This window comes from Mobula hypostoma, chromosome 1 (genome assembly GCF_963921235.1).
Source record: "Mobula hypostoma chromosome 1, sMobHyp1.1, whole genome shotgun sequence".
NCBI lineage: Eukaryota > Metazoa > Chordata > Chondrichthyes > Myliobatiformes > Myliobatidae > Mobula > Mobula hypostoma.
Window position 1 is genome coordinate 79,154,901 of NC_086097.1, and position 27,998 is coordinate 79,182,898.

The 27,998-nt window shown below is 39.2% G+C and overlaps 1 protein-coding gene across 1 annotated transcript; it reads right to left on the reverse strand.

Moving 5' to 3' along the window:
• plek2 (pleckstrin 2) lies at positions 1-27,610 on the reverse strand. Its single transcript, XM_063051343.1, has 9 exons — positions 27,505-27,610; positions 25,788-25,952; positions 25,251-25,432; positions 21,249-21,340; positions 17,725-17,912; positions 13,806-13,907; positions 12,431-12,514; positions 11,870-11,951; positions 1-10,024 (listed from the first exon to the last, which is right to left on the reverse strand). The coding sequence occupies exons 1-9, from the start codon at positions 27,550-27,552 to the stop codon at positions 9,897-9,899; spliced, it is 1,071 nt and encodes a 356-aa protein (XP_062907413.1). The 5' UTR covers positions 27,553-27,610; the 3' UTR covers positions 1-9,896.
• Between the last annotated feature and the right edge of the window lie 388 nt (positions 27,611-27,998).

The following is a 27,998-nucleotide window of genomic DNA, read 5'->3' on the forward strand; positions in this document are numbered from 1 at the left end:
GAGTGGCAACGAATCTCCGTGATGACATCAAGAAAAAGAAGAGGGATAATTTTCCCATTGCCCACATAATTACACCCTAACCCTAACCCTAACCCTGGCCCAGCCAGGCTTCCATTCCCCTCCGGGCCCTCACCTGAAATCCATTCCTGAACACTTGAAATGAGGAACTAACGGAAAGGATAGAGGAAGAACTGATCCTGCTACACAATGACTTTGAGCTGAAGCCAAAGTTCAAAAACTCAACTCAAATCTTGTAGAAAGAAACCTCTGAATGTGCGGTAGCATAGTGGTTAGCACAGTGCTTTACAGTACCAGCAACTCGAGTTCAATTCCTGGTACTGCCTGTAAAGAGTCAATCGCAAAAAGAAGACCACGTGGGTTTCTTCCGGGTGCTCCAGTTTTCTCCCACAGTCCAAAGACGTACCGGTTGGTAGGTTAATTGGCCACTGTAAATTGTCCCGTGATTGGCTAGGTTTAAATCGAGGGACTGCTGGGTGGTATGGCTTGAAGGGCCAGAAAGGCCTGTTCCACAGTATCTCAAAAGATAAATACATGTTCTTTATTTCCTTTCCAACAGCATTTTTAGTGGTGCCTAGTTTCAGTGCAGTCAGCCAACTCCTTTCAAAGCAATGAAACAGACTGCAAATTACTAAACTGAGACTCAATCTGAGTGGCATTCAGCCTAACGTTGAGAAGGTGATGTCACTGCACCAAGCCCATCCATCTCATTGAAAGACGTAAAAGCAATGAAGTAATAAATAGTTGTACTACTGATGTACACTCTAAAATTGCTGATAAAAATTGTGGGGTTTTCATCTGGGAGCCAAGAAGGCGGTAACCCATGAAAAGTTTGCTAACCACTGCATTTGAATGGTTCCAAAGCTCCATAAGGTTGAATTGAATTGACTTTATTTCTTACATCCTTCACATACATGAGGAGAAAAAATCTTTACGTTACATCTCCATCTAAATGTACAATCGTAGTAATTAATAATAAATAAAACAGTCAATGTAGCATAGAATACACTCAAATCAACGTGAGTTAATCAGTCTGATGGCCTGGTGGAAGAAGCTGTCCCAGAGCCTGTTGGTCCTGGCTTTTATGCTGCGGTCTGCTTCCCGGATGGTAGCAGCTGGAAGAGATTGTGGTTGGGGTGGCTCAGGTCCCCAGTGATCCTTTGGGCCCTTTTTATACATCTGCTTTTGTAAATATCCTGAATCATGGGAAGTTCACAACTGCGGATGCGCTGGGCCGTCCACACCACTCTCTGCAGAATCCTGCGATTAAGGGAGGTACAGTTCCCATACCAGGCAGTGATGCAGCCTGTCAGGATGCTCTCAATTGTGCCCCTTTAGAAATATCATTGGTTATGGCCACAGATGTTCACGTTATGTGGATTGTAATAGAATTAGAGCTGTTTTCTCCTCTCCTGTTCCTCACACCATTTATTTGTTATTCTGTCCGTCACATAGCAGGTACTATTTGTTGTCATGAATATTGCAGCTAGGAGTGAAAAGGACTGATAATTATAACTGAGAGTACATTCACAGCTGAACTACAAAGTCAGTGTCAACATAAACAATCTAACCACAACAAAACACTGGAGAACTAAAAGTTGCTGAGTTTTATGAGTGTGAACGTGGAAATGATCATTGCCAGTAAGTATGATGGAGATGAGGAAAATTTGCATATCAAGTTAAATAATTTATAAAAACAAAGTTGATCACACTGCATTGTATTAGCTAAGGTTTAAGACCGAACTACAAATAAGGGTGTCAAATGTTAAATATTAGAGTCACAGCAGATTCCAAAACTCCTGTCAATGTATTGTGTTTTGGAAAAGAAATTTTGCTTATCAAGCCAGCATTTAGACAACAAAGTACAATAATTATTTTCCCTCTTCTTGAGCCTCTGTGCAACCCAACAAGAAGTATTTTTAAGACAGAGCAGCTAGCAGGTAGAACAAGCAAAGGTGCTGGAAATGGATACAGTTGATGAATCACAGCAGCTCTTGTGTGGCCTCAGCTGCATATATTTACTGCACATAAGGAAATTGTCCAATCCATTGTCAGTGCTGGATCTCAGATGAACAATCCAAATGAAGTTCCATTACCCAAACATGTAAATCCATCTACTTCAAATATTCACTAAGTCTCACTATTTTTCAGTGAAAAAAATAGGTCATGTAGCATTTCGTCTGCATGAAGACCTATATCTTTTCACTTGTCATTTGAATGAGACCTATCTTAAATTTCACAAGAATGCCATTGTTACAATAATACATACTGTAAGTGGCTTTCTGTATTAAGTATTCAATTGAAGGCCATTTTAACACCACTTACAGTGACTAACTAAAACAAGTCTGGTTACCAGATCAAGTTAACATTTTAAACTTAATATACTCATTCAATTAAATTCTACCATCTCCTGGCCACTTTCTCACTGATCATGATTCCTGGTTTTCCACTGCATTTTACAGTTTTATACAATAATCACAATTGTCATTCAAACAATTTACTCACCTCTGAACTAATTGACTAAATGATTTCCAGTCAATACCTGCAGCTATTACTGAGTAGCCAAAACAACACCCCCAATTAATTAAATAAATAATTAGAATTCTGCATAGTTAACAATCATTTTTAACATATCTGCTACAGTATCTCCTTTTTTTGCAGGTTTAGACTCATTCAGTTCAAGTTTACACTGTCATTGTACACTTGGTACATGACAGAAACAATTATCTCACTGATTCATGGAGTGTGGCAAGTTTAGTGATCACCATTGAAGATTTATTAGAAATAGAGGCATAAGCATCAAACAAAATGTGTAGAAAGCTAAGGAAAAGTTCAAGGCATTTCTATTTAATGGATATTGTATTGATGCATAGCTTAAGGAAGTTTAAATATGTGGAAGTGGGATGTGAACTAATACAACAATTGTGGGCCTTTGTAGAATAGGAGTTGAAGTCAAAGGAAATAACGAGCAAACGTAGAACAGGACTTCCCAGTACGGTACAAGCCCTTCAGCACACAATGTTGTGACCACATTTTAACCTAATCCGACATCAATCTAACCATCCTCTCTCATGTAGCCCTGCATTTTTTCTTTCCTAGATAGATGTGCCTATCTAAGAGTCTCATAAACATTCCAAATATATTTGCCTCTACTACCATCTCTGGCAGTGCATTCCATCACTCTATGTGTAAAAAAAATACTACCTCTGACAGACCTCCCTATGCTTTCTTTCAGTCACCTTAACAGTTTGTTATCTCATATTTCCCATTGCCACCCTGGGGAAAAAGGTGCTGGGTGTCATTCTGTGCCACTTATCATCTTACACATCTCTTTCAAGTCTCCTCTCATCCTTCTTTGCTCCACAGAGAAAAGCCCTGTCTTGCTCAACAATTCCTCAGAAGGTCTGAACCCAGTAAAAACATCAATTATGTATTGTATCTACTTTACATAACTAGTGTTCTTCAATTTGTTCAACACAAATAGATAGCAAATTTGCTTTGCCTCTATACTGTTAATCTGTGTTAGCTGTGGACCCATTGGTGATCCTGTGCTTTGAAGAGGTAGGGCTTAAAGAACCAGACAAACACTTTGATCCATGTATCTTGGTTACCTAATCTCAGACCAGTCAACAAGCATGTGCAGCTATACTCTTTGAATTCCTTCACCAAGGCCCATAACACTTTCCATATTTATAACAAAATATCCAGCCACGAGTAAACTTTTAAATAACTGAATTATTTTATTGTTAATGGAATTTTATTTTTTACTTACAAACCTTACATCCAGCTGTTTAAAACAAGAAAAGTCTATACAATAAATGCTGAAGAATTCATGTAACCTTTTTTCATAGATGTTACAGCTTGAACTCATTCAAAAACACTTTCAACAGTCCATATTTCTGATGCCTACCCATGCAAGCCTGAAGCACCTCGATAAGTAAACAGTTGCAGGAAGTGGAGACTGCGGCGTAGAGCTGCAAGTAAACAAGGTCATTCCAGAGTAGACATGGAATTCTATCTTAAGTAGTGAACAAAGCTTGTGGTCACCACTCCACAATATTGTAAACAGAAAAAAGAGGCAAGTAAAATTATAATGTCAATGCACAGTGAACTGGGAAGACAGAACAGCAGAGAACGACAGTAAATGGGGCTGGTGAAAGAATTCACTAATAAAAATCAGAGTTTTTAGAATATTGAAGCATGATATTACATTGCTTTTTTTAAATGAGTGCTCACGGCTTTTCATTGTTTAGGAAGGTTCCTATATTGGTTTTAGTTAACACTCTGACGTGACTATCGTTAGCCTCATCTCTAACAATGATGTGACCTGCTCCTAAAGAGAGGAGGTAGACCGTCTTGCAGCATGGTGAGCTCGTATCAACTTGGAGCTTAATGCTATCGAGATAGTGGAAATGAGGATTGACTTCTGCTAACAACACCCTACTTGCTAACCCCCCCCCCTTGGAAATTAATGGTCAGGCTGTGTCTGTGGTTGAGTCATTCAAATTCCTGGGGATTACAATTACCATTGAAGTGGAACAAGCATGTTACATTCATCACTAGAAAAAACCAGCAGAGATTGTTCTTTGGAAACTTAACATCTCAGGGTGTATCCGGATGAATTTTTAATCTGCCATCATTGAGAGTATTGTGACCACCTCTTATCTCCACTTGGTTGCCCTCTGCCACCTCCTTCTTCAAGTCCAGGTTCCACTGAGTGCTCCACCCGGTAGAGAAGATCATTGACTGTCAGCAATTGACATTAAAATACCTGTTCATTGCCACAGGTGAAAAAATTACTGCTGACTCCACCCATGCTAGCAGCCACCTAGTCACCAAATTGCCATCAAGGAGACGCTACAAATCCATCATCACCAGGATTGCATTTCATCTCCAAAGCTTCTTTCCTGTAGCTGTCCAGCTTCTCAACAAAACTCACTCAGGTGTAATATCCTAACTGTTCCTGCACAACATACATTAAATGGTCTTTCCTGTTGCTAATTATTGAGTCTGTTCATATATTCACATTTATTTAAGTTTGATTATTGACATTTGTGCATGTGACCATTCTGCAATTTGTTGATTTGTCATTGATGTTTGCACTATTGCCTTGTAAATTGTCGGTTGCTACTCTTCAAAGTTCAAAGTACATCTATTGTCAAAGTTCAAAGTACATTTATTATCAAAGTATGTACACATAATACAACCTTGAGATTAGCCTCCTTACAGAGAGCACCAAAACAAAGAAACCCCAAAAGAACCCATTATAAAAAAAGACCGACCAACACCCAATGCACAGAAACAAAATAAAATGGTGCAAACTATAAAGTAAGCAAACATCATTCAGATCTGAAGCTTTATGGAAAACACAAAGCCAGACATCACTGCAGCTGGAGTAGGGCATAGGTCAATTCATTGCAGAGCTGAGTAAAGATCGCAGGACCACTGACGCGAAGCCAGTTATCACTGCAGCCGCAGCAAACTACAGCCTCAGTGAGGCGCAGGGCTGATTAAACGTCACAGAAGAGCAAGCAGAACTGGCTCATCCCTTCCCTCTGGTCCCAACACCCTGACCTTTTCAATCTGGCCCGGTGCTTAAGTCATCCAAACATCGGGCCGTTCCTCGTTCTGGGACAGCTCTGGGGCCTGAACTCCACCGAAACAATTCAGCCTGTACCCAACCTTTCCAATTCAGCCCAGTGCTTAAATCGATCAGACATCAGGACTTTCCTTGTTCCCACCTCCACTCACCTAGCCTCACCTCTGCATACCTCTCCATTGTTGGCATTGTTATTTTGTAGTTTTCTTTGTTTTATATTTTACCACCTGTAAGGCGTCACTGGGCATCACCAGTGCCATCTTAAACCATTTCTGTTATGGTATTGTTCCATGTTTTATGCTTGGCACTGAACCACAATCAATTCACATACTGGCAATAAAGTGATTCCGATTCTGAAATAAGTGACACCTCAGTTAGAGTTTTTAGTGAGATTTCATTAATATTTCCATGGTTCTAAACAAAAATTCTAATTTTCAGGGAAATCTGGAGTTCTTCTGAGAAAGTTAAAGATGATATTCCTTCACCACAATCCTGGGGTCAAATCTGGAACATTACACTATAAAGCTATATTAGTCATTGTGGTGCAGGAAGTTCACCCTCAACATCTTCGAGATTAACAGGACTCTGCAGTGATCTGTATCTCATCTTCATCTGGTTTTATACAAGATCCAAAACTTACATTTTTGTTTGTTTGGTACATTTTCAGAAAATACATTTTCATGTTTTGGGATCCACATTTGTGAGAGATACATGTCATTTTAATTTTAAATCTGTTATTTTCTCTCTATTTTTTTCATGCCCTGTTTCTGAATATTTTTGTTGCAATTTTTATAATCAACTATGAAGACCACATTTGGCCTTTAATTTTCCCATTTCCTCCTGACATTTTTTTACCATTAAGGGTTATTAATCAGGTAGTTAGGAATTCCTCTCCCCATAATTTCTCTCAACTTTTGACCTTCTTTAAAATTATCCCAAATGAAAGAAGTATGCAGGAAGACTATAGTTTCTCCAATGTTTGTCTTTTTATGAGTCAGAAGAAATTATCTCCATCGTATGCAATGTGCGGTTGAAAAGTGCCTTCACTGTTTCAAAAAGCCGCCTTGAAGTGATAAGGAGGAGAACCAGCTGTGAACAGTGAAAGTTAACAAGGACAAAAATGACCAATAGATCAAAGATAATCACTTCTGAAAATGAGAAAAAAAAGAACTGTGAACCATGCCTTTGTGACAATTACAGAAAAAAATGGTGAAAGACTATTAGACTGGGCAGATTAGAAATGAAGAAATAGGAATTGGGAAAAACAAGGCAATGTCAACTTAATTTTTGTCCAGTTTTTTTTCTTGTCAAAACCCAGATCACTTGCATAGTGGTCAGCGGGCATGAGTCAGAATGAAGGATTATAGAATAGAGTAAGGCTAGGAAACACTTTGAACTTCATCTGTGGATGTATAGAAATTCAGTGAAAGTCTGTGAGAAAGGACAAAGATAAACAAGGTTATAAATGGTTTAGTGTGTATGCAGCAGAATCTAGAGCAAGCTGCAGTTTCTGCAGGATGGTGATTGAAGCTTTTGGGAAGCCAAGCGAACGGATGGCAGGAGGTAACAGGTGTTAAGAATGGGCATTGTGTTGATGGTTCAGCTGACAGATTCTGTGAGGTGGAAATGGATGATCATGGAATTGAGATGTTTAAAGCTGAGATCATAACATGTTGAGTTTTACATCTCATGTTCATCCTTTAAATACTAATGGCTGAAGTCCATGCTTCCGTCTGCAACTTATTGCAGATTGTAGCTACAATTTATCTCAGCATGCACTCATCAAATTATGTTTTTGTTTCCTTCAAAACTCATTCTTCTATGGACTGAAAAAGAGGCAAGGAATGCCCCGGTAAAGTTTTTGCTGGTTAATGACTAAAGAACATAAATTCCTGGGTTCACAATTCTTACATGATTTTTTCTCTAAAATGTCAGCTATCTTTGTTGAGAAAACTGAGCAGTGTTCCACATCTTTCCATTTCATCTGTTCGCCTTCTAATCTCAAATGCTTCCCTTTCCATCTTCAAATCTTCCTCTTCTTAGCTCTACTCTTTAGTCCTTCCTTCCAATCCTTTTTTTTCCCCTCCCAAATGCCTTGACAGAAATGTTTTTGTTTAAAGTTCTGTTGAATTCCATTTAGTGTCACATTTATAGTCACTTTATTTATAAAAAGTTGTAGCATGTCCTATACCTTGTATTTTGTCTGCACTTTCATTTAAGGTTACAATGAATAGGGAAAACAGGTTGGAGGATCTTTTGGTCTGCCCCGGGACAAGGTAAGTCAGGTCATTGTAAATACAGAATTCATAAGGTATCTTCAAAGGATCTCTAGCCCTTTGCCCCTGGAATTATTGAACCCACACATACCTGCAACCACTAGGCATCAAATTGTGAAAGCATTTGCAATATATTCATCTACTTCTTAGTACTTTCAATCAATCCCATGTATTGTCAATGCAAGACAATATGTTTATTTTCATATGCATTTAATAATAGTTTCTGTTTCCTCTATTTGTGAATCTTTTGGCTGCAGACTAAGAGAAAGTATCAAACTGGCTTCGCAGTCCTTCTCACTATCCAGTTGCACTTGTAGAAACCACATTTGTAAGCTGATTGGATGAGGACAAGTGTGGTTCTGATGAGCATCTTGCATTGTTACCAGCAGCCTCCTCCAGTGAGAAGACCTGTGTAAACATTGGTTAGTAACAGAATTAAACTTGACTCTCACACTTCCACAGTTGAGGAGACTGAAAATACTTACTGGACAAGCCACCAGGCAGGTATTAATAGCTGTGCCTATTTTTATTTTTTTTTCAACAAATCATATTTCCCAACTGTTGCCACTAATTTTTTTCACGAGTCTTCTATTAAATATTGACACCTGCTGCGGTAAGGTCTTTGACCTGAAACACTAACTCTGTCTGTCCTGCTAAATATCTCCAACATGTTGATTTTATTTCCAGCATCTGCAATTTTTCTTTTGCTTTTGGATACCTGAATTGGAATGCTCATGCGTCTCACCCAAGTGGTTATAGTTTATCTAGAAGCTGCAATAGATCATTCCCAAAAATTGAGAGGGTGGTGGGCATTGGGGCCATCAATGACAAACATGATCTTTAATTTAAGTGCAATTTGAACTAGTTTCAGGAAGGCAATAAAAAGTGGGAATCCTGGCTAATAATTCCTCATGAAATTAAGAGCATTGAAACCACCAATTTCAAACTCCCCACCTCATCACTTGTGCACATGGACAACATGGTATAGTCAAGGGATTGAATGCGGGATCATTCAGATTTGTACTGCTTTTACTATTTAAGGCAAGGAGAAGCAAATTCCAGCAAGGATTCCTGCAGCATCTTTGTTTTCTGCTCCAACTAATCCTATCTTGATACCAGTGGAATCAAGCAGAAGACACTGCTCTGGAGTAATGTATATTTTCTGCTCAATTCCAGTGCTATCAAGAATATAAGCAAAGTTTTTGCTAATAGTAAAAATGCACCCACCTGCCAAGTTTATTCTGCTGATTATCATTTCAGGTGAACAACTTAAAAGAGAACCCAGCTAATATTCCCAACTCCCTACTCTGCTTGCTGCAAGTCTCAATGGCAACATCAGTTGAGTGAAGATAGGCCAGAGATGAGAGATAAGCCAGCTGCCCCCTTTAATTATTATAATGCTCCTTTAATTACACTCAAAATTGCAGGCCAACTTTAACTTGCACTGAGTAACAATTAGAGGAAAGCAAGTCCGAATGCATCAGTTATTTGCATTTGATATTTACATGCAGAATACACATTAAAGTGGTAATAATAAAAACTCAAAACAATACTTAGAAGAATAAAGTGCATTAACAATAATTTGGAAAAATAAATAGTGACGTAAGGGTCAGGCTTTCTCTCTTGTCTGAGATTGCACTGAAAGGCATTATTGATGTGAGTATAGATGTTAGAGACTTTAGATTGTTGTCAGATACATCTTCATAGAAGAGTTACAGGCAGAGAAGATTACAACCTGGTATCCATCCCACTTTTGTATCCAAAGTCCATCATATTCACTCATTCTTCCAGTGACACACCTGAAAGTCAGTGGATGTATTTCTCTTAATGTGCCAGTCAGAAAAGTAACACACAGGAAATGTTTACATATTCAAGACCATCTTTTCTGTTGACGTAGAACTACTTAGAGAAGACCAACTATGATGAGACTGAAGATCATTGAAATAGTTTCCCAGTTCATTGCTTGTGTTCTACTGTCCAACTGAGGGTGTTTGGACAGACTTTTATGATACTTGCTTGATTGCCCGAATCCACTCTGATCTTTCAGCGTGGGAGCCAGCTTGTATATAATAATGCACATCATTTGTCGTTATGATCTTGAAGAGATTGCCCTGAACGTTCCCCTTTATTCCTGAAATATTAACAAAGGTAAATATTTATATCTACTACATAGAAAAACATTTCATTGTGTGGCCCAAGTTCTCGAATTTAAAAATATTTAAGGGTAGCACTGTGGGACGGTTAATAAAGTTGACTTGCAGTCCTAGTGACCCAACTTCACTCCTGACTTCTGGTGACCACTATGAATTGTCCCTAGTGTGTGAAGGGGTTGGGGATGAGAATATGGGTGGAATAAATGGGACTGGGGTAGGATCTGTGTAAATCAGTGTTTGATGATAACTGTAGACCTGGTTTCTGTGTTGTAGTACTCTAAATCTACTTACATTAGTCATAATCAACATTCATTAATTTTTGGATTCCATGGGGATTTGAAAGATATCTAAATAATGCAATATATTGGAAATACTCAGCTGGTAAGCCAGTACCTACGGGCAAAGAGGTGAAGATTTCAGATCAATGATCTTGCATCAGAACTAGGAAAATTAGAAGTTGAACACGTTTTAGATTAGTGAGTCGAAGAGAAATCAGGGAAAGTCTATGATTCAAGTACTTTGATTCATCTTTGTTGTTAGAGTGCACTTCTCCCTTAATACTTTGGCTGAAACCAGTCCCTGCACTAGCATAGTTACCACAGTCACAATGATAAAGTTCATAAACTTTTAAAGTACATTTATTGTTCCTTATGAAATATTTAAATTTTGCATTTTGCAATAATGCTTTCGTGTAGTTATATTGAGATTGATGGAAGTCAACATAACCTTTGGACACTAAATGCTACTAGCAACTATTGTTTGTTGTATTGACTCTTAGTTTAATATTTGTTTTTTTTATTTGTTCTTTGGGCATACATGCCTCCAGCAAGGTTACAAATAATTTCTTTAGATGCTTTAAGAAAGAAAGTCATGGTGAAGTGGGAATTCATCTCGCATCATGACACAACACATATTTTTGATGGGTCGGCTGAGAACCTCTGGAGGGGTTCCTGCCCCGCTATGTGCTCGTGCATTGTAGCAAGGTAATACAGAATGTGTTGGAGGGCAAGTGGTGCATCAGACCTCTCATTCTCTCTCTGGAATCACTTGCATACATTGTTGGTTTCTGATGAACCCAAGCCAAGAGGCTAAATATAAAGATGTAGAACAGAATAAGGCCATTTGGCCCATTGAGTTGGTTCTGCTTTATGCTCTGTATCTATTTCCCTGCTTTTAAAAACCCAGGACCGGTGTGTCTAACTCAGTACTATTCTTTCCAATGGATTCATGTCTGAATGCAAAAAGATGAACAGGCAAGTGCTTTTTTTGTTTTTTTTTAATCTTGTATACCTTTTCATTGTAGTTCTTTAACATTATTTAAATATTTTAATTCTTTTTAAACTTCCTCTGATTATCAAGGTCATCAGAAATTGTGCAGCTACAACAGACAAGTACAGGTCAGCCAATAACCCAGGGAGTAATAGCCATTGTGAAGTCTGGATCATGCACGATCTGGCCCCAATAATTTTCTTAACAAATGAATGGCTTGCAAGGAAGTTATTAAGATTCAGTGAACCTGCAGTCACCCCCTCCAAGCCAGCCTGGGGAGATGTTCTGGAATGCATTTCTCTAATGAAAGCAATTGAACTTTAATGATAAACTAAAACAATTCATAATCATTTTTCTTTCTAGTGGCTACTCATAAATTACCATGATCTTTGTAGTTGAATTGGAACTTGATTAAATGTAGTCCAGCATTTTAACCACTGGAGTACTATATTCTTTGAAGCAATTCATAATGGTTGCTCAAAATATCCATGCCCAGTTTGCAGAATTTTAACTCTATCATAACCTGTTTCTAATACCAAGAAGACAAACCTCACCTGGTGGAATTCCATTGTCTTCCAATGCAGATACCAAGCAACCTCGAAGTGACATACCTCCAACTGGTTCATTATTTTTTTCCTATTGATGCAAAACAGTTATTGCAAGTCAGTGGGTGGCAAAAACTTAAAGTAATTAGGTAGACACATTAAAAGTGCCAGGAACAAATGTTGGGTCTGAATTATACTTTAACTTCCTTTGCACACGTTATATTTTCTCCACTACAATAATTGTTTCAGGTTTCCTTGTGAAGTTACTGTGACTGAGTTAAATTTTCACATGTTCTTTCTTTACCATTGATGAATCTCCTCATCTAGCCATCCAACATCAATAATCAGTATTAAATAAAGATCTAAAGTGATGCAGCACAGAAACCTCAATTCATGATTGAAGCATCAAATAATTTGTCCCCATCTAGATTTGGATAGAGATCTGGATTTGGCTGTCAATGTAAAGAGGGAAATGTAGAGATGTGTAGGCACAACTCCCTTCTCCTGATCCTGAGGTGGCATGATAGAAGCAGAAAGCTATTCTCACTGTAAACAGCAGATAGCACATACCTTGCAGGGATCATAGTAATGTAGATGTGAAGGATCTTCCCTCAGAACAAATCTTCTCACTTTCCAGTTCTTTCTTTTGTGTCCCTAAGCACCACACACAAAAATCATGTTTAGGAATTTGAAAAATGTGCCGGTAAAGAACAACAATATTTAACAGATATTATTTTCTTCAAGGTTTATTGTTGGTCAATGATGTTCTGTGACACCCAAGCTTGCTAGGTTTGTCTAAGAAATTTTTACAGGTTATAGTATTCAGAACTTATACACATATTACAAGTAAAAGCTAAGCAGATTTAGGAATGTAACACCATGCACTCTGACAAACACTAAATCAGTTCCCACACTGACCCTTCTAACAACATTAGGAATAACCTTGTCTTTGAGCAACAGTCTACAGAAGTTTTATGACTGGTCAATTTTTTAGGCCAAACACTCTTTAGGAATATGTGGTCCCCTAGATTGGAGCTATCTCGACACTCTCGGAACCTACATTTAGGTCCCCACATACTCCATCTTTAGTGATCCCCTAATCTTTCTCTTGTAGGTATTGTCTTCCTTGCCAAGGATGTTGGCCTCATGCTCATGTAGACCAAGGTTTGGCCTATATAAAAAAAACACAATCAAAACAAGGCCAATTCAAACTAACCAATCAGGAATATACAATTCAGATCCAGCCAATCAGGATCGAGCATTATGCTCTGTCCATGCCCTGCTCACTGGAGAGGGTATATAAGGTGTCTGTAGGTGGACTTGTCATTTGATGAGCTTGTATTTGAGGAAGATGGTTGGGTTCACTGGTGAAATGGGCAATTAGTTTCTGTAAGTATGTGACTGTTAAGGCCAAAAGATAGTATGGCTAGATTTGAGCAACAGTGTGACATTAACAATACCATTAAACATTTCCTTCAATTATTGTTCCATTGAAAGGGCAGAACTGGAACTACATACTAAACTAACCATTACTACCACTCCACTACTTCCTGAGATGTGATGACAGATAATTAGCAGAACTCTTCCAAGGTACACCTCAAAGTAGTCATCCTTTATATAGAAACAGGCTGTCCAATGAGTTCCCACCATTTCCTTATCTGATACATGCGTGTTTTCACTTTGTACCCAGTGATCACTGGTCACTGGTTAACATTTCCCATGACCTGGTAGATCAGCACTGACTGGGAATTGCACCATAATGTTTCAGGTCTGGATTACTGAATTAGTTTAAAACTAAAGCAGTTAACATATCAATTCAAACACTTGCACTCATGTATCAGGAGGAGGTAATTAAAAAATGATAATCTTAGATTTTCCATTTATTTCACAATATTCACACATCAAGCCAAATGAACTATGTAAACCTGAAACCTAACTACCTTACCTGTTTCATCAAAAACCCCTGCTTAACAATCTTGCCACTGAGATCCATGTGAGGTATTTCAATGTTATCGCTTGAATTATCTGTCTTCTTCAAACTTTTTGCCTACAGGAAATGCAAAATACTATAGTTTCAAAATTCGAACCAAGCGACCTACACATATTTCACAAAGAGTTAATAGAGTAATGAGTTTGCACTTCAGACACAGCATGGAGACTGTTTATGTTTTGTATCTCTAGAAACTAATCGGAAAAAAAACACAGGACCCAGGATCTTGCCTACTTTGTCTTTCTTTAGTGAGCTGCCCATATATGATGCGGCAGCATAATGATGTACACCATTCAGGTTCTTACATCTAACCAAGAATGAATTGTGTGAACAAAGAATGTTTAATTAATTTATTTACAATATTACTCATATTATTGAGATATTGAATACACTACAATGCACCCTGCTTAGCTATAAATTCCAACTCAATATAGAATGCATCTCAACTCATATGTAATATATTGCTCTTTAGTCTCACACACACACAACACTACTATACAGACATCCATAGCATAGTTCAGCATAGTAAATTTTAGATTGTCCCATTCAAGCCTCATGATTTAAATCACTGAGGAGGATTTTGTACCCTTGTTGGGGTGGCGGGGCTGGGGTTACTCTGTTTGGAGATGAGACTTGAGCTGTGAAACGATCTCAGGTTCTGGGGCCTCCTCCATGGTGATTGTAGGAGTAAACTCTGGGACGACAGGCAGTGGTTCTGACAGCTCTGGACCTCTTTCTTCTCTAACAATTGACTCTGCAGTCCTCAACTAATCGATGTGTCATCTCCAGATGACATTACAATCTCCACTGTGTAGGAGGGTGGTCCAGTTCTGTCCTTAATCTTGCCAAGTACACACTTTTGATCACCTCTGCAGTTCGTCGCTGGACTGCTTGTCCAGGAGTGAAACATCGAACCTCCCCGCCTGAGGAGCCCTCAGTTTGTCTCAGTCCTGCAAACTCCTTCTGAGACTGGGTTTGAGCAGATCCAAGTGTGATTGCAAGGGATGACTCAGGAACAGCATAGCTGGTGAGTGTGAGTGTGCTGCATTGCGAAATGCAAAGAGGAAATTGGTGAGCTTCTGATTCAGTATAGTGTGTTCTGCCGACATTGCTCACAGTGTATTCATCAGACTCCGAACAAACCCTTCCGTCAAACCATTTGTAGCTGGGTGGCATGGTGCAGAGGTAATAGGTCTTATTCCATTCATTTTCATTTTCAGGTATGACTGAAACTGTTCTGCCACAAACCAGTGTAAGTTCTTTGCTGGATATCTGCAGGCTTCAGCTCAGTATCTTAGAAATGCCATTCAAACTCATTTTGTGGAATGACTGAAACAGCCGAGCCAGTGTCCAAATCCATTTTAATTAATTTGCCATTTACTTCTGCTGTAAGCCATATTGCTCGTCTCCTGTTAGTTTTCACATTATAAATCTTAAAGCTGCGCAGTCCTGTGTCACTGTCATCATTATCTGATTTTTTTTATTAAATGAACAGCATGCAGATAAGTGCTCTTTTTGAAACTGCAACTTGACTTTTTTAATCTTTTCCTCTTCCCTGTGAAATCCATTTGTTTTCGTCTGCCCAAAATGGTTTTTATATATGTCCTATTTTGTGGCATGTTCTGCAAGTTTCACCTTTAAATCTGCATTGATCTGGTGAATGTCAGCCCCTGAAGAAAGGTAAAACAATTCGTTCGGCCAGGCAACTTCCTGTTGCAATGTTGTCATTTTATTATGCTCACTTTCATTCCCAACTGCAACTCAGTTGTGTCCTTCTCTAGCTGCTGTTTCCACCCATTGCACTCAGCAATACGGGCACTCATTATTCATTGGCTTTTTCATTCTCTTCAAAATATTGCTCAATTCATTCAGTATAAATCATCCAGCTATCTGTTGTGCAAATGAACACGATATCTTTCCAATGTAGTCAGCCAATTTCTGTTTTTATAGAATTTACTGCTATCATCCAGTACACATTGTTTATCAATCCATGGTCGTACTTGTGGCTTATTGGTTTCATTCATTTTCTGGCTTTTTAAAAAAACTTGAACGGCTCTCTCCCTTTCCGAAGAAAAATGTGCTGTGCTTTAACAGGCAGGTAGTCAACTAGAGTTTGTTTTAAAAATTCCTCATTGTGACTGTAATGTTTCCGAACTTTCAGAAACCAATCAAAAGAAAAGCATAGGAGCCAGGATCCTGTCTACTTAGTTTTTCCTTAGTGGGGCGCCCACATATGACATACGCCATTCACATACTTCTTACATATAAACCCCAAAATGAATTATGTAAACAAAGAAAGCTCAATCAAACAATATATTCACAGTATTACTCAAATATTACTGAGATATTGAATACACTACAAAGACAATGCCCATTGAAGCTAATCTGGCATGTAATGAGTGTAAAGGACTGTTAATAGTAACCAATACAAGTAGAATCATTAATGACCCTTCTTTATTTCACCTATCCACTGATGATCCTACCAGTTTTTCCACTTTATAATACAAAATCAATTGTGTGTTTTAATAGTAGCAGGATCAGCCATGCTGCCACTAAGACTAAATATTTAAACAAAATGATAAAGGAAGCAAAGAGAAGATGAGTTATTTATTTCACATGAGGTTACGTTCTCATGTGTGCCATTTGAACTTGAAATTTGCAGGGTAACGGATAAGGATTAAGGTGTAGAAGTCAGCACAGGCAAGAGAGCCTGAATGGCCTCCTTTATACTCTTTGAAACTATGATCTCCACCCCACAAATATAACTGATGTACACATTGGATATTTCCATTCACTGACTTGCCCACCAGATGAAATAATTAACACGAGTTGTACGAATTACAATTTTTCAACCTCAGCAACAACAAAAAATTCTTTAGAACATGCAAGGGAAAACAAAGCAACAAGAAAAGACGTGACTTTAGAACTGAGAGAAGATAGTGTTTGGAATCTAACTGTATTAGTCATGCCTCATCTGACACGACCAAATATTCTAACTCCCCACCAATAGTTACCTTCTCAACAATGCCTGTGGAATAAATAGATTGCAGCCAACAAATGTTCCTGGATCGAGGATCAATTACATCAATCTGCACCATCAACTTCGATTCCCTTCTCACACAGATGCCCCCTGACCTAATGAGCATCATTTTTAATTCATGCAGTACATTTACAGCAACTACTGTGTTCTGTGTCCCGCAGTTCAACATTATTTACTTCCACCCAAACTGCATCCCTACCTTTCCTGCCTGTCCTCATTCATTTCTTTCTACTTGCATTCCCAGCATACTGATCAGATGTAAAGAACAAGCCTTCCCCACCCTCGTATCGCTCACATTCGAGTCAAGTGGTCTCCACCCAATCACAAATATTCCTGGTTTTCCCTCTATTCATTTCCCTTCTCTGCAACTTAAAACATGTTCAATTTCTATAATTTTCCTTTTTTGAACGATATTCATTCTGTTTGCCCCTCCACAATTGTTTCCCTGCTCCCAATTCAAACAGAATCTGTTAGGTGACAACCATTAGTAGCCACAACAGCCAGTTCCGTAGCCAGTCAGTCAATGAGTTGGATCCCAATTGCAAGGGTGAAGATGGAATGTAATTATGTCACTAAACCTGTGGTTGTTCTGCAGGGACAGTCACTGATATAATGGAGCAGGGGCTCAAGGTGTTACTCAAATTGTAAAACACAGTATTCTCTCTGGCTGCTGCCTGCAGTGCCTGATAGACTTGCACCTTATCTGGGGCAATTCAGGTGGGCTGGCATCCTGAACTATGCAAGGGACACCACAGCAGTAGCAAAACCACTGTGGAAGAGAAAATGAATGCACAAAACCAGAAAAACCACTGCTGTGCAGTGCAGGAAACTTACAAAACAATACAGTGCTGTGGAATCATCAAGGAACTGCTCTGTGCTGACGACATTCAATCTGGCCTTTGTGCTTTTATCTCCAACTGGTTTGATGAGATCATCTTCGATTAGAAGGGAAGCTATAGTAACGGCATTTGAACGGGAATGGGCTATGTTTCTGGATACCAACCAGTCAATCACTGTTGAACCTACAGACAGGAAAAAAAATACGATATGAAATGATTAGTTCCTCTCACTAGAATGAGTCCAGAGACTTGCAAAGAGAACATTGCATTCAATAAAGAATCAAAGCTGTCCAACTTCATTGATTGAAGAGCGTGAGATTGTTTCCCAAGTAATTTGTAAAACCAGATTGGTAGAAAAACTGCACCTCCAAAGTAAATAACGTTTAGGAAAGGTCCCTGTATGAACAAGGTGAAAAACCAATGAGAAACCTCTCCCTGCTCCTTCACCTCCAACAAATGTTTGAGGCTTCCCTCAATGTTTGCAAGAAAGTTCTATCCAAATGTTTACAGATGCCGTCTACTCTCATTCCCTCCACTGCTTTAATCAAAATGATTATTATTGTGATCAAAGTGTAGAAAATATATTAAAAGCTAAATTAATATGCATCTTCTTATTCCATGATAGGGACATGGTTTGATCCTGACCTCAGATATTATGGGTTAACATTCACACATTCTCTCCTGCACCATCCGAGCTCCCCTCAGATGCTTGGTTTCCTGACATATTTCAGAACACATGTTGTTGGGTTAATCAGCTTCTTTAAATTAACCATTGACCTACTGTAATGGGTAAAGAAAGGAATCGAGTGGGAATTGATGGGCATGTGCAAGAGGGAACATGTTGCAGCAATACTGGGAAATGAGGCGTGGGAAGGGAATGGAACTGATAACTTTCCTAGAAGTTGGCATGGACACAAAGAGCCAAATAATTATAGAAATAAGAAAAACTATAACACAACTAAGTTTTAATAACAAATTCCTGCAAAATGCCTAAAATTCAGATCTTACATTTAAGCAAAATAACATTAATTTGAATTGGAAAATTACCAAAACAGTTTTATGCTCCTGTTCTTTCTTGTAGTGTTACCTTACTAAATCCTTATTTACATGGATTGGAGTATTGCGTCACTGGAGTGAACCAGGATGCAGATGTTTGTGGAAATCTGTCAGACTCCAGCTGCATGCTGAACTTTTGTCTGGGCAAGTCTAGTGCTGGTCTTTTCAAGCATTTGTTCTCTCCCCACCCCCAAAAAAAGAAGTTCTCAGAACTGGCAGGGAGCAGTGAATCTAGACCAAATGCCTGGCAGCACTGCAGAGACAACAGGAGAAATTCAAAGCTGGCTGCTAGTTGAAGGACATGCAGACATTAACAGTCATTCACTAGTGAAGATCATGCTAAGTGACTGGGTGTAAGGATTCTGAACCCACGCAGGTGAAAGAGAAAGAAGGTCCACCAAGAGGGACCCTGTCAATCTTGTTCCAAGTTGCAATTAAATCATACCCCCTCCTCCAACATTTAGTAAGAGCTTTCCACCAACAATGAAATCCAGTTCTACATCCTGCCCTCCCACTTACAATCACACTCACTTATCTGAGCAGTTTCTTGATTGGCTTTGTTTTGTTTTATCCCCAAAAAGCCATTCATTCAATCCCTCTTTATTCTGGTTTCTGGACTGCAATACCTAGTTAAGCCTTTAAACACCAAAATCAACTGAACTGCAAGAACTTGCTCATTTGTGTCATTTTTAAAATACAAATCGAATAGATGAAGCTAGGAAAATTACCATAAAGATTATCAATGGTAAAAATTTACATTTCAGTCTTTGATCATTCTGTTTCCTTCCAAGAATGGGGGTCACAGGAAAATATGTGGGCCAGTGGGATTGTTCTGAATGCTGGAATAGATTCTATGGCCTCCCTCTCTCTTTAAAGAAATATTAAAAATGTCGGATGGCTCATTTTGTGAAACCATAGGCTGTTTGTTGTTCCCTTCCATGCCTTGTGCCGCAAGGGGGGGGGCAACCTTGCTGTTGCTGTAGCATTTTGTCTGTCGTTTTTTTTTGACAAGGTTGAGTTGCTAGCTCATTGCTCAACCCATCACGGATGGAAAGTGTGAAAGGAGCTGGCCGGATTCAAACCCAGGACCACTCGCCTCAAAGTCCTTTGCAAGTGCTTCCCACACCACCGGTCATCTAAACCATAGGTTGTAAAAACAATTTTTAAATTTTAAAGTAGTTAGTATTCTTTAAATAGGGTTATTTCTTAGCATAGATAGAAGATATAATAAAGTGCAATTTTCATTCTATAAAAAAAAACTTAAATAGAACCACAGCTAAAGTATTCTGAGCAGCTTTGGATTCCACATAATAGGACAGATGCCTAAAGGCTGAATCTGAGCTGAAAGTGGCTGCCTGGTATGAGAAATTCCAAAATTTTAAAAAAGACATGAGAATCAGAGCTATCACTTCCAAAGCAGAAGAGATTAAAAGGTAGCTTGATGAAGTTGTTTATCATTATCTGTAGATGAGACACAGTGGATGACAACTGATTGTTTCCTGTGATTGGGTAGCTAGAATGAAGTGCACACAGATTGTAAAATAAATGTCAGAGGATTGCATTAGTGTACAGGATAAACATTTTACAGATGCTGAGAGTCTGAGGAATACTCTTAACGACTGAGGCAGAGAGCAGACCAACATATCAAGATTCTTGGACTGATGACTGAAGGGAAGGAAGAAAGAGATATGGGAGAAGAATAGGCAGCAGGTATCAGACCTTAGCGTCATATCCAAAGATTTTGTATCCCTTCCATGAGTAAGGTATCACTATTCAAGTAAACTTGAATTCAGATAATAAGGCAGTGCCTCAAGAAGGTGGCATTCATCATTAAGGACCCTCACCATATGAAACATGCCCTCTTCTCATTACCTCCACCAGGGAGCAAGTACAAGAGCCTGAAGACCTGCACTCAATATTTCAGCAACAGCTCCCTCTCCTCTGCCATCAGATTTCTGAACGGCCCATGAACACTGCCACACTAATCCTCTTTACACTGTTTTTAACTGTAACTTGTGGTATTTTGTTAATGTATTACACTGTACAAGAACAAATTTCACAACATGTCCATGGTAACAAATCTGATTCTGACTGCCTCTCAAAATGGCTGACAACTGGTAATTATGTATGACATAGGGATTACAGGGATATCCATGATTCAAACAGTCTTCCTGAGGGAAACGTCATGCTGCCTTTGATGGTTTGTCAGTCGAGGTAACAGCAAGCTTTGCAGCTGTGGGATATTGGGAGAGTAAAGCATTGGGCTTGGTCGTGTTGAAACACTCAGTGCCAAAAGCTAATCCATGTGAAAAAATGAACATTTTGATGTGCTACCCAAGGAATGCTGCTAAACTGGAGCAAGCCTTATTCATCTCCATCAGATCAGGAGGGAAAGAAATTCTTTAAAAAAAGTAGTAAATCAAGATTTGATTATTCCATAGGTTCCCACATTCTTTTCCTTACCGGCAAAGCATTGTTTGTAAGTGTTCCCATATTCTCCATTTGTCATCTCCTTGATCCCACTGTTGCTTTCTTTCATTTCCCTGATTAAGTGACTGTAAATTAAATAAATTGCGTTATTTTTTGCATATTTCCCAATGCAGTTATTTCAGGTAAAGCATTAATTGCCCTTTCCTACATGTTCAGAAGAGCTGACAAGTTTAGCAATACATTGCAGGAGAAGATATGGAGCCTCATACAGGCCAGCACTTTGAGTTGAACAGAAGATCAATGGTCGTTTTACTGACAATAATATTTTAAATAAAGTAACTTCTCAAAGGGCATTAGTGAGAATTGAACTCAGGATCTTAGGGTTATTCATCTAGCTCTCAGCATTCGAGTTCATTATTTTTCATCTCCAAATTGTTAATCCAGTAGCATCTGCATACCTAACCACCCAGAGGACAGAGTCAAGTTAGACTAACTTGAACTACAACTTTCTTTCTGTTTTTATGGTTAAAACAGTACTGAAATTATATTGATAAAACAGAATCATATCAAAAGAATCCAGTTTCGTTTATTTCCTCCTCATTGCACCAAAAGGGGATTACATTGAATAAATGTGTTATTTAGTAACAGTAATTAAAATACTGGAGTAATTAGAAATCTTGGAGAAGTTAACGGGAATAAGATTAAACAAATCCCATGGATGTGATGGCCTAACATGCAGTTCCAAACAAAGTGGCTGCAGAGTCAGTGGGTGCATGGGTGGTGAACTTTCAGACTTCCCCTCGTACCTGGAATAGCTGAAGTAGACTGGAAGGTAGCAACTGTAATCCTGCAGTTCAAGAAGTGCAGACAAGAAAGAAAATAGGCAAAACAGGCAATTTAAAATCATAAAAGGGTTAGCAGAGTCAGTCCACAGTTGTATGAAAAGAATCTGATGCTTGACCAATCTAACATATTTTTGAGGATGTCAGCAGGTAGATAGATAGGAGGAAGCGATGAATATAGCATTTCTGGATTTTCAAAAGCCCTTCATTAATTAGGGTCTCATTAGATTAGAGGTAATGCATTACTATGGATAAAGGATTGGTTAAAGTTGAATTAATACCTTTGAGATCTTGTTTCATTACTCCCTATGCTCACTGCGCAGGGTCTCTCCGCCACCCCCTCCCCCACTGTCATTGGTTCCAATGTGCACCACAACCTCAGGCTGCTCACCCTCCCCCTTCAGAATGTTCTGTAGCCTTTCTAGTGAGAGATGAATATCTACGTGTATTTGTGGTTATCTACATGAATAGTATCACACTTCTCCACATTGCTCACCCTTTTTATGTGCCCATATTCCAATGCAAAACGGTTGTCCCTTCATCGCAGTTCACTTTCCCACCTAGCTGTGTGCTCTCAGTAAAAGTGGATAAAAATATAGAGTCATTGATATAGACTGTCAGCTGCAGTGCCCCAATGCTGATCTTTATGACAACTTCAAAGTGATCCCCATACTCTTGATTTGGGTTACTTCTGGTGCTTCATGCTTACCTGGACACAAAGAGAAATATACAGCATGTCTGGCTCAGGAACTGGAGCAGAAGGAAAGGTTTCAGGTTCTTGGATCATTAAAACCATTCTGGAGTGGCAGTGACAAGAGTAATGGGTTGTACCTTAACTAGAGAGAAACCAGTGTCCTGTCTGGGAAGTTTGCGAATGCTGCTCAGGGGAGTTTAAACTAGTTTGGCATGAGAATGGAACCAAAGCACGAGGTCAGAAAGCAGAGGGATCAGGAGGAAGATAGATGCCAGGACTAGTAAGAACAGGCATAAGCAATGTCATCAATATCATGAGACAGGCGTGTTGAAGTGTGTATATTTAACGCTACTGGTACTAAAGGTAAGGGAGATTAACTTAAAGCATGGAATATACCCCAGGACATTGAGTGAAGCAAGGAATGAGATTTCTGGGGCATTAACCTTGAGGGCTCAAATGTAGAGAGATAGTACACTGTTAATGGGAAGACCCTTAACAGTGTTGATGTGCAAAGGGATTTTAGGGCTCATGTCCTTGGCTGTACAGGTTGATCGGGTGATAAAGGCAGCATATGTCATGCTTGCTTTTATTAGTTGAGAAAATGTGTTCAAGATTCTTGAAGTTATGTTGCAGATTTATAAAACTCTGGTTGGGACACTTTTGAAGTATTGTATTCAATTCTGGTCACCCCATTTTCGGAAGGATGTTGAGGCTTTGGCGAAGGTGCAGAAGAGGTTCACCAGGAGGCTGCTGGGATTGAAGGGCATGTCCATGTTGGACAGACCTGGTTTGATTTCCATGGAGTGGAGGAGTTTCAGAGGAAATCTGACATAAGCATTTAGAGGCATTTAAGAGACTTGGATAGACATATGAACATGCAGAGAATGAAGGGATATGGACATTGTGGAGCCAGAAGGCTTTTGTTTAGTTGGACATTTAATTACTAATTTAACCACATTGTGGGCCAATGTTACTGTGCTGTACTGTTTGATGTTCTATGTACAAGAAGAAACCAATTTTTTTTAAATGGTGTACAACCACAATGTACATATATTCAAAGGATTAAGTGCCCATGTGCTTCAAACTCAGGAATGTAACATTCAGGTACAGCAACATATGAGGAAGGCAGACTAATGGGTTTTACTGCAGAAAGAATCAGAGTACAAGTTTAACAAAGTCTTATAATTGTACTGGGTTTGATAAGACACTACTCGTAGTAACATGTACAGCTTTGGGGATCCATATCCAAGGGTGGATATGATGTGGTGCAAAAGCTTGCAAGATTAATTCCAGAGACGTGGCAAGACGGAGTCATGTGAAGCTATACTTTCTGCAGTTTTAAAGGGAAGTAGTTTCATTGGGATGTGAAATTCTGAGCAGACTTGACAGGGAAACTACATCCCCTGTCTGGAGGGTCTAGAATAAGGGGAAGTGGGACCTAACTTTCAAAACAGTTAAGGAGTTGTGAATCTTTGAAGTTTTCTTCCTGAGATGATAGTGAATACTTAGCTGTTCAGGTCAGAGGTGGACAGATTTTACTTCTCCAAGAGTATCACAGATATTATGGGGACATGTGAAAGGGTAGTCAAGAATCAACCGTCATCATAATGGCACAAAAGCCAAGAACCTTTCCCACTGCTTTTATTGACTAACAAAATTATTGCAAACAGTAGCTTTTGCATTTCTGCTGCCATTGAGGCACATTAAATGGAACTCTACTAGCTGTTAAAATGCAAAAAAGAGATGGTAACACTACTATTATAAAACAGACCTTGCAGAATTCACTGCATCTTTATACTTATACTTATACTTTATTGTCGCCAAACAATTGATACTAGAACGTACAATCATCATAGTGATATTTGATTCTGCTCTTCGCGCTCCCTGGAGTACAAATCGAAAACAATTAAACCACTTCTATATTTTCACCATCACAAACATTGTTTTGACTTACCTTATGGTGAAATTATAATTATGGTTAAGAGCAATGCAATTTGTAATTATCCCTGCCTTAGTGTCTGGACTATAATCCATTAGTAATCTGAGGCAGGGCAATATTAGATCTGCAGAGCAGTAATTGATCTGAAATACACCAAAGATGGTGGAAGTAGATTCAATAGCACCTTTCAATATAATATTGGACAAAGGATTAATCTGCAGGGCTGTGGAGATGGAGCAGGGGAATGGTTTAATTAAATTGCATGAGCAACTAGTACACAAAGACACAATGGGCTGAACGAACTTTTGTTTTGCTGAAGGCTCAACGGTGCAGGTTTCCTTTTTATAAAAAGTCCACCTTGTTTATGCACACCTTATCCATTGTACTCCGTTTAGTTAACTACGTAGTTGACATTCACAGTACACCTTACACATAAAGAATGGCACTGAGCTTCCAGAATGAGTTGGCCACATCAGGACAGGAAGCAGAAAATTCTTGGAAGTGGGAGGGTAGAAACGGGACCTACTTGATGGTCTAGGAAAAAGCATAATGACACTTACCTCAGGCAGATATTTGTTGATTCTTCAAAGGATGCATCTAAAGAACTCGGTTGGTTTTGATGTTCCGGGTTTGAGGCCTTGATCATGGTATTAATGTCTTCAGCCCATGAATCTCGTTGCTCACGACAGGAAGCTTCAAGGAAATGCTCTACAGAATTCTTTGCCTTCAATTTTATCACCAGCTGTCAAAAAGGTAAACAGATAATCAGATCTTTGTTTTCATGTTCTTGTATGTTGGCAAAAATTGTCCAGATTCTATTAAATGACTACAAACTGCATTCTCAAGATGTTAAATAACTGATTTTGCTCAAAAAACAAATAACTACATTAACTGTGACATGTGGAAGAGAGTCACATTGATCAATCAGTCACCAGATTCAATGACCAGGGATATTATTCTAATTAAGAAGATACACAAATGTGGGCAGTATCAGAAAGAAATTGTGTAACCAGAATCTTAAATTGCATTGTAATATTAGAGAGGTGGAAGAAAGAAATTCATAAGCAAAACGAAGAAATAAGTTTCAACATTCTTACCGGTCTGTTTTCATAATCCAGGCAGGGACAATAGACTGTACATCCTACCAAAGAAATAATGCCCCTGGGACGAGACTCCTTCTTTCCTCCTTCAATTTTATAGTAGAGAAGTTGATCTTTTGACAATACAAACCAGCGTGCTTTCCAGTTGTGCACAATATGACCCTGGAATTAAAGCAATCCAAAAGGAAATCCTAATCAGTACAAACACCCTTAATTGCCATAGTAAGAATTTTTATTAAAACCGATTAACTTTGACAGACAAAAGCATAGCCTTCCATACTTGGTATTATCAACAATTAGTTTACAAAATTTGTTTACAAAATTTATCAACAAATTCTCGACTATTTACACCTGCTGTAGAGTGACAGTTCTAGAAAATCCTAATAGGAACAACCTGCCACACTTCATAATTCACTACGCCCTCCTCGTTCAAAGTCCAAAGCCGACAATGATTCTCCCTTCTCAGATGCTGCCTGGCCAGCCGAGTTCCTACCGCACGTTTTTTTTGTACTCCAACCGTCTCTTTCTTGTGCCAATTATAGTTATTAGACGATCTAATTGACAATATACGCAAGTAGCGTCATATTCATAAATAATTCTGAACAGTATTGACTGCCCGTTACGGAATGTCGTTGGGAAGAGCCACTAAATAGAAAACAATAATGAATAACCTGCAAGGTAAAAGGGAAGCGATGTACTTCGATGTTCCTCTTGTTTAACTGTGGTGTAATAAAAGGTCGACATTTCTAAACAATTGGTGAATGAACGAATCGATTTTTCATCCTCTAGACCTTTGAGTCACCCTGACCAGCCTCAATCGCCCCCAGTTCCTCCACTCGGTCGAGGTCGAGGCGACCTCAGCCACCCCGCCCGCGCCAGCGAGCTAGCGTTGTGAGTGAAAACCCGACACATTCGTGCCTGCTCCGTCCCCAGTGAGTCAGTTTGGGAATATACGTGTGTTGGTGGGTCTAAAATCGGGTCCGGGCTACGCGGTGGAATATCCCCAGCTGACTGCCCTTTCCCGACCGCACATGAAGAAAGTACCTAAAACAGGACTCCCGGGGACGCTGGAGACCGCGGCCGGACAAACGGGATGTGGTGGTTATAGAACGGCCATGCAAAGGCAAAAAATAATTATGTTCTTCTCCCGCTCCGACAGAATAAGACCCTCTACTACCATGGGTCGCGTCAGGCGGTTAGGTAAACTGCTGAAAGTCTGTTCCTTGATAAAAGAGGCTTAAGATTTTTTTTTGCGAATGAATTATCAACACTTCACTTTGGCTCCAACTTGTGATTCTTTTATTCGAGTCTGTTTAGAAAACAGAATATCATGCGGCAACTTCGTTATCACATCACGGTACAGAAATTCCTAAATTCAGATAGTACGGGAGAATAATTCCCGAAGGGAGGGGGGCTCTGGGTGAATGGTATTCCATTTCCTCATGTTTAGAATTTGTTACCAGGATGCTCCCAAGAAGCAAGGTGGAGGCAAAATAAAACTGGAGATACCACGGTAATGGGGGGAGGTGAAGAGAAAAACATATGCAGATTTTATGTTGTTGACGATTTTCTTAAAATCTAGCCCGTCGTTTTATTTACTCATTAGAAATAGTTATTTTTCAATTAATTTACTTCGAGCAATTCACTATAAGTGGTTAACACCAAACTGATTTCTCTGGATGAAACTTTTTTTTAAAAAAGTAAGTTTCCTTACCCGTTTGACCAGGAATCCTTCTCTTATTACACTTGTTTCTCCCTGCATGTTGCCCGACAAATGTCTGGACTCACTCTGTGATCAGCATTGGATTGTTAAAGACTAAATAGACCAGGAAACATCACGTCAAGTCATGACGACAGGGCGCCTCCTCCACACCTTGGGTGCAGCCAGCGTGACTAATTCTGAGTAATCCTTGCCTGCAAAGTTTTAAAAGCGTTGACCGGCAGGTGCTGTAAATGGAAATCCTGCTGCAGCTGCAGAACAAAAGAATAAAGAGGGCTCCGCAGCCCCCAGCCTATTTCCCACGGCCAGCAAGACTGAGGAAAGTTAGTTTGCTGTGTTAAAAGGTCAGAGGGTTGCTTTCAACGATGTGACATACGTCCTGAAATTCCTCTACACCAGGAAAAAGCTCCATAAAGTGGTGTTGAGTGGATGCTCGTACAAGTTTTGGAGAAATCCCACGTGAACTCTAATATTGCTAAGCTTTAAGA

Coding starts and splice junctions, on each gene's coding strand:
- plek2 (XM_063051343.1), bottom strand. CDS start 27,552: ATGCAGGGAGAAACAAGTGTAATAAGAGAAGGATTCCTGGTCAAACGG. Junction 25,433..25,787: donor TGGATTATGAAAACAGACCG/GTAAGAATGTTG, acceptor CCTTTTTGACAG/CTGGTGATAAAATTGAAGGC. Junction 17,913..21,248: donor TTACAAACAATGCTTTGCCG/GTAAGGAAAAGA, acceptor TCCTGTCTGTAG/GTTCAACAGTGATTGACTGG.